Source organism: Callorhinus ursinus, unplaced genomic scaffold, assembly GCF_003265705.2.
Source record: "Callorhinus ursinus isolate GAN/ISIS: 27379988/994484 unplaced genomic scaffold, GSC_fseal_2.0 scaffold72, whole genome shotgun sequence".
NCBI classification, from domain to species: Eukaryota; Metazoa; Chordata; class Mammalia; order Carnivora; family Otariidae; genus Callorhinus; species Callorhinus ursinus.
In genome coordinates this window covers 5,392,064-5,398,922 of record NW_027397134.1, presented here as the reverse complement: position 1 = coordinate 5,398,922, position 6,859 = coordinate 5,392,064, and the positions used below count along the sequence as shown (strand labels likewise).

At 50.7% G+C, this 6,859-nt stretch overlaps 1 protein-coding gene across 4 annotated transcripts in view; it reads left to right on the top strand.

Moving 5' to 3' along the window:
• Positions 1-85: 85 nt before the first annotated feature.
• Positions 86-6,859, top strand: part of PIK3IP1 (phosphoinositide-3-kinase interacting protein 1) — a 39,748-nt gene continuing 32,974 nt past the window's right edge. For 3 of the 4 annotated variants that reach the window (XM_073886775.1, XM_025858083.2, XM_073886776.1), the window contains exons 1-5: positions 86-306; positions 1,249-1,365; positions 1,452-1,571; positions 2,518-2,718; positions 2,817-2,895. In XM_073886775.1, the coding sequence (XP_073742876.1) occupies positions 222-306; positions 1,249-1,365; positions 1,452-1,571; positions 2,518-2,718; positions 2,817-2,895 (602 nt within the window). In that variant the 5' untranslated portion in view covers positions 86-221. The remainder of the gene's footprint in view (positions 307-1,248; positions 1,366-1,451; positions 1,572-2,517; positions 2,719-2,816; positions 2,896-6,859) is intronic. The other variant, XM_025858084.2, reaches the window with a different exon arrangement.

The following is a 6,859-nucleotide window of genomic DNA, read 5'->3' as shown; positions in this document are numbered from 1 at the left end:
AGTGATCTCGCATGGCATAGGAGGCTTAGGACCCAGGGGGCGCCTTTCAGCCGAAAAACACCTCGCTGCAGCAAGCTAGCTGGGAAGCTCCCAGCTCTAAAGAGAGGCTGTTTACCAGAAGAGCATAACAAGGGCAGGTCTGACTGCGAGGCTGGGACTGGGAGGCAGAGGCGACGCTAAGGGGACCCCGGTTGGGCACTGGTTGGTCAATCACAAGCAAGATGAAGGAGGTGAGGATGCTCTTAGCCTGGGTGCAAACATTCCTCATCAGCAACATGCTCCTAGCAGAAGCCTATGGATCTGGAGGTGAGATTACAATCTTTCCTTCCTGCAGCAACTTAATGAAGTAGAAAGGGTAAAGCTGTTTCCCAAGCATGGCCAGGCCAGACAGGAAGATGACTGGAAATGAAGCTTTTAGCTGGTTTCTCTTGTCCCATGAAGGCTTTTTTTTCTTTCCCCCTTTTTTTCCGTCTTCTTCTTCCTCCTTTCCCTGTTAGGGGCTTGCAGCTCCATATTTGCCATTAAGAACAAAGGCAAGTAGCCACTTTCTCTGTCCTTTTCCTTGCCTGTGGCTCCATGAGTGGATGGAATTTGGGATTCATCTCCCCTACTCCCTAAGTCCTTTTCTTTTCAGGGGCTTTGCATGGTGTGGTTAGGGCACAGGCCCTCCTTCCCCAGGCTCTCCTGCTCAGGGGAGTGGGAGTTTCGAGTCACATCCAAGCAGGGATGAGGCAGGTTCCCTCCGTTTGAGGCTCTCTTTTGCCTGACTGAATCAAGGCTTTTGTAGAATTCTCTTGGGAGGGAGTGTTGCCAGTGCAAATGTGGCCATATCCGTGAAAGGAATACGCCGGTTTATGTAACGTGGAATTACAATACAAGGATGACCGAACCAAAACTCCCAACATCTCCAAAAAGGTACCCGAACCCAGGCGTCCCCCGCCACTCCTCCAAAGTGGCCACAAGTTCCAGAGTAACAACCCCTTGCACTTGTGCAGTGCTTTCCGGCTTACAAAAAGAACAGCAAAGCTTATTCTCTGAGCGCTGAGTGAGGGCCGGGCACCAGAGGGGCTTTAGACGCGCTTTCTCTTCCTTCTTTTTCCGGGCCTCACAACAACCCTTCAAGGCAGCAGGGGTTTTCCACATGAGGTCAGGGAGGCCCAGCCGGGCCCAGGGTCGCCCAAGCGGGGTAGGCCCGGCTCCCCTGCCGGCCACTCAGTGTTGGGGGGGGGGGGCTCCTCTTCCTCACAGACTGCTTCTGGGACAACGGCCACCTGTACCGGGCGGACCAGCCCTCCCCAGCCCCGGGCGTGCGCTGCCTCAACTGGCTGGAGGTGCAGAGCGGCCTGGCGTCTGCCCCCGAGTCGGGTGAGTGTCTGCCCCGGGCGGTAGGCGGGCGGCTGCCGCGGTCTGGGTCCTAGCCCCGTCCCATGGCGCCTTCTCTCCCCTCCCAGATGCCGGCAACCATAGCTACTGCCGGAACCCGGACCAGGACCCACGCGGGCCCTGGTGCTACGTCAGCGGCGACGCCGGCGCTCCCGAGAAGTGGCCTTGCGAGGACCTGCGCTGCCCAGGTACCCGCCCGGACTCCGAAGACCTGAGGACCCCCGAAACCCCCACGCCCAGGGAGGCCTGGGAGCGGCCGCGACACCCGCCGCGCACGTGCGTCCGCGCGTCGCCGGCCGGCCCCGCCCCGCCCCCGCGCTGCCCGATTGGCCAGGGCTGTCTCCAGGCCTCAGGGCCCAAAGCCCATTGGCTGCTGCCGCCTCTCCGAGTGAGCTCATCCTCCGCGAGCGCCTTGTAAACAACTGGGGGAGGCGAGGCCACACCTCTTGGCCGCGGGCTCCCTGAGTGGTGCGCAGTCTCTGGGAGCTCATGGGGCTCGAGTCCCGGCCCCACGCCCTTAGCGAGTCCCTTAGCGAGTCCCTTAGCGTCTAGTGGCCATTTGTGGAGCGTTTGCTGTATGTTAGGCACTCTAGTCACAGCGACCCTGGAAAGAAGCTATTTGGGAGATCTGAACCTCAGAGAAGTTCAGCGACATATTGAAGGCAATGGCAGGGTCTAGATTTGAATCTAAATTTCTTAGGATCCAGAGCGAAGGCTGGTTGCTCCCGAGGCGGCGGGACCTTTCTCTGAAATTAGATTAAATGGGATGTGTAACGCATATAACATAGGGATTGGCAAACTGTGGATTCATGGATTGTTTCCTAGCGCAGAGGGGGCCTCTTCCCTTGGAGAAGAGGGCAACTGAGCCGGGCCTTGGAAGATGGCAAGAATTTGAACAGATAAAGACATGGGAGGCAGGAGAGGCTCTTTCTTACGTTCTTCCTCTTACATTTGCCTTGTCCCAGCTGTAGCATGGCCCCCTTAGACCTGGTCTTGGCCCTGGGGCAAGGATGGATTTCAGTGTGTATAGGCATCCTAAGGTGAACTCCCTTCCCTTCACCTCCTCCAACACTCCAGGCCAATTTCAGCTGTGGAATTCACTCTAATGAGACATATTTTACACTTCACCTCCAGAGACCACTTCCCTGTCCCCTCTAACCTCCACAACAGAAACTGAGGAGGCGTCTGAAGTGCCAAGTGGAGATGAGGTGCAGGTGTTCGCTCCTGCCAACGCCCTGCCCGCGCGGAGTGAAGCAGCAGCTGTGCAGCCAGTGATTGGGATCAGCCAGCGGGTACGGGTGAACTCCAAGGAGAAAAAAGACCTGGGAACCCTCGGTATGATTGCCCCAACCCCTCCTTGTGCAGATCATCAAGAAATATTTTCTGATCATCTGGGGTGAGGCTAATGGGACCTTGTGTCCTGTCCTTGGCAGGCTATGTGCTGGGCATTACCATGATGGTGATCATCATCGCCATAGGAGCTGGCATCGTCTTGGGCTATACTTACAAGAGGTCAGTAGCTTCTCTTCTGGGCTCTCTGAGAGGAGGGGAAGAAGGTACATAAAGTCGAATCTGACTTCTTTGTGGCATACATACCCAAAAAGGGAGTGAAGTATTGAAAGAGGAGAACTAGCTTATGATGTCCAGACTTGGTTCTAGTCTTTACCAGGTGACCTTGGACACACCATTTCCTTTGGTGCCTTTACTCCTCACCCAAAAGCCTTGTGAGGTAGGAGTTCTTGTTTCACACTTTACAGATGAGGAGGCTTTCATCAGACAGGTGAAGTGAATCGCCCAAGATCACAGTGCCTGAGAGTGGCAGAACCTAGATTCAAACCCAGCTCTTTTGATACCAGATTCTCTGCTGTCTAATCCAACATGCCTGGTATGGAAGTGAGTGGTGCTGCAGAAATCAGGCTGGACACTCATTGCAGGGTCCCAGAGATTGCATTCTTTCTGTGAGTGATAAAATCCTACTAGAGGGGAACCTGAGTGGCTCAGTTGGTTAAGCATCCAACTTGATTTCAGCTCAGGTCATGATCTTAGGGTTGTGAGATTGAGCCTCACATTGGGCTCCATCCTCACTGGGTGTGGAGCCTGCTTAAGATTCTTTCTCTCCCTCCGCGCCTTCCCTTTTATAAAATACATAAAAATAAAATAAAATCCTACTAGGAGAGGTTCCTAGTCACTCCTTTTGCATTTGGGGCTTGAATTCCCTGGGCCATAAGCAGTGGGATCTCCTTCAGAACAGGAGGAAAAAATGAGTTGGAGGACACAGAACCTGTTTGCTACTCATCACCACATATGAGAAAGCCAAAGAAGCTCCTGGGGAACTCAGGGACCTGACCTGTGGCTGAAACAACAGGAGGAGAAATGCTCATTTTGAGAGGCCCCTTGAAATATCATATGGAAAAAGTTCTCAAAGTCCATGATGGGTGCATGATGATAAGCCAGAGTTGCATTCATTTGTACAGCATTGGCTGGTTCTGGGAAAATTATTTGCCATTCTGGGCAATATCAGGGGATTTGACTTCTAGCCCTGAGTGCTTGTGATATTTCTCTTCTATGGTCTGAGAAGGTTTTCTGAAAGGGAAGTGACAAGGTGGCTTGCATTTTCTAGTGGTAAGGGCTATGTCTGAGCTCACAGCCCCGGTGGGTCACCCAGCATTAAATAAACCTAGCATGTCCTTAGAGACTGTGTAGTTAGCCTCCTCATTTTACAGATGAAAAAGGGGAAGTGTTGGCTAAGAATAACAACAACAACAGCAGCAAAAGTGAACATTTATCATATGCCAGACCCTGCTTCAAGCAATTTGCATGCTTTAACTCAGTTCTTAACAATCACCCTTATGAGGTAAATGTTGTTATTATCCTCAGTTTACACATTAGGAAACAGACAAGAGAGGATATGTACCTTGCTTAAGGTCACACACCTAGCATTTTGGTGGAGCCAAGTCTTAAGTCTTCCCATGAACTAGCTATCTGTGTGATTTTGGGCAAGTTGTTTGTTTCCTACTGCAGAGCTAAGCTCAGTGTGTAACACACAGTAAGTGGTCAGTAAGTGATAGCTGTTTTTTTTTTTTCTGTAAAATGTGAGTCCTGTACTAGCACTCTCTGAGCCCTTGTTCCCTATCTGATTTTCTATGATTCAGGAAGCAGAGGTTCAGAGAGAGCCAAGTATTGACCCAAGAGGGTCTCCTGTCTTCCATTCCGAGGCTGTTACCTCCAGTGGGATGGTTAACGTGGCAGGTCCAGGGATACCTGCTTGTTCATTTCCACGAGTTAAAGGAAATGATGTGATAGCCCTGGCCTACAATTCATAATCAGACCCAAACCTGTTGGCTGAGTTGAGCCCTTGAAATATTTCCTCCTTCCTCAGCCACTGGATAGCAGTTGGCTCTTCTCTAATCTTGTGACAGTTTCCAGGCCTCCAGGTGCTTGAACTGACTAAACGTTCTTAATTCTAAGCTCAGCTCTTGTGCCCAATAAGGAATCCAGGCCTTTTTTCTTCTAAGTTTGCTTCTCTAGGCTGTCATAGGACTGCCCTGAGGCCTAGAATTTACTGTACTGTAAATTCAGGGCAAGGCACGAAGTCACCAGACTCCCTGTCACTAACCACCAGACCACCCCTTTCCTCAGCAAAAGTGCTCTGAGAACAGACTATAACAGGAAACCACATGTGGGCTAGAGGCAAGCTCTCAGCTCCCATCTCTCTCCAAAGTCAGAGAACAGTGTCCTGGAAAGAGCTGTTGAGTGTAGGTTCTGCCGTTCCTCTGCACTTCAGTTTCTTGACTGTTGAATGGGGATATATCCCCCTCCATACACCCATACCCACCCACCCAAGATTATCATAAGTATTAAATATAAGCAGAACACCAATCAGGTTAGATAATCATAATAGCAGCCAACATTTATTGCATGCTTTTTAAATAAATAGGGCCTTACTGAATGCTCTTCCTGATGATCTGGCCCAAGCCTCATGACCACACTTACAAGGTTCACTTTTTACACTGTTTTACAATAAGCTGCTGAGACCTAGAAGAATTAAGTGCCATGTCTAAGCTACACAGCCAGTAAGATGTGTCCAAGGATTATCAGTATCTCCCAAAAGCCCAGCGAGGCTCAGCAGCGTCGCGCAAATCTGCTTTGAATTGCAAAGGACAGTAGGAAACATGGAAACTTTGAAAATAAAATACCTGGGTCTGGAAGTCAAAAGAACCAGGATATAATTTTGCAACTGCTGTCAATTCTGGATGTGACACCAGACAAGTAATTTACCTTCTCTGGTTTCCTGAGTTTCCTCATCTGTAAAAAGTGTAAAGGCAGGAGGTTAGATGTGATGATACTTTCAGCTCTCATGTTTCCTAAAAAGGCAATATTACCTGCTGGTGGCTGTACACGGTACTGGGTTCAAATCCCAGCTCTGCTATTTGCTTAAATAAATGATTTAACCTCTCTGCATCTGCCTTCCCATCTCTGAAACAGGGATCCTAATAGACACCATATAGGTTTGTTGTGAGGGTGAAATTAGACAGTGTAGTTGGGCATAGGGTTTGTGTTCATAGTCTTAGCTGCCTTGAGGAACTTTTCCTGAGCAGCAGTATGGCATAGCACTACTTCCAACTGGGAAAATCGTGAGAGAATAATTGGAAGTAACCTGTGTTGCTTGAAGGAAGTCTGGGGTGTTTCCATCACTCCAAAGAGGGTATCAGAGGCAGGCAGCAGCTCCATTCACACCTGCTGACTCTGGCCAGCTCAGCTCTGGATCATGGCTCTGGAGCAGTCATGGATGGAATTACTGTAACCCTTGAACTCTGCAAAGGACCATGAGGCTAATAGGATGGAGTTTTCCCCTGGCTGGGAAGGGCGAGCAGGAACCAGGCTTCTGCTCAGGGGAGTAGGGCTGCAGGTGGGGGTGGGTGAGGGCGGGTGAGGGCTCAGCCTGTCGGGTCTTTGTCATGGTTGTCTAGGCTACGGGGTTCAGCCAGCCAGTCTGCAGCTCCCTGTCCCTGCCCCAAGTGCAGTGTCTGTGCTATCCGGAGGGAGCGTTTATTTTCTGATAAAAAGGCAAGGGAAAAACTGTAAGTCAACACTACTCCACCCCCTTAGGAGAGAAGCTGAGTCAGTGAATAAGCCTTTTGTTCCTTCTTGGCTGCCAGACAACAGTCTGGCCCCCCACCCCACCCAACAAAGGCAGTAGGAAGGGGCTGAGCTGCTTGATGGTCAATGCGGCAGGCCTGGTGGCCTCTCTCAGATCTTGAAAGGAGCTGGGGACGGCCTCTGCATCACCAGCACTCCTAGGCACCAATAACAGGAGGCCCGTGGGGTTGGGTGTGTTTTGAGGCTTCTAAATGGATGAGACTATAATCCAGATGAATCCCAGCACCTCCTTCCTTTACCCTTTGCTGTTCTTCCAGTCCTGTTCTGCTCCATTAATATGAATTGATTTTTTTCCCCCTAAAGACTTGTTTATGAT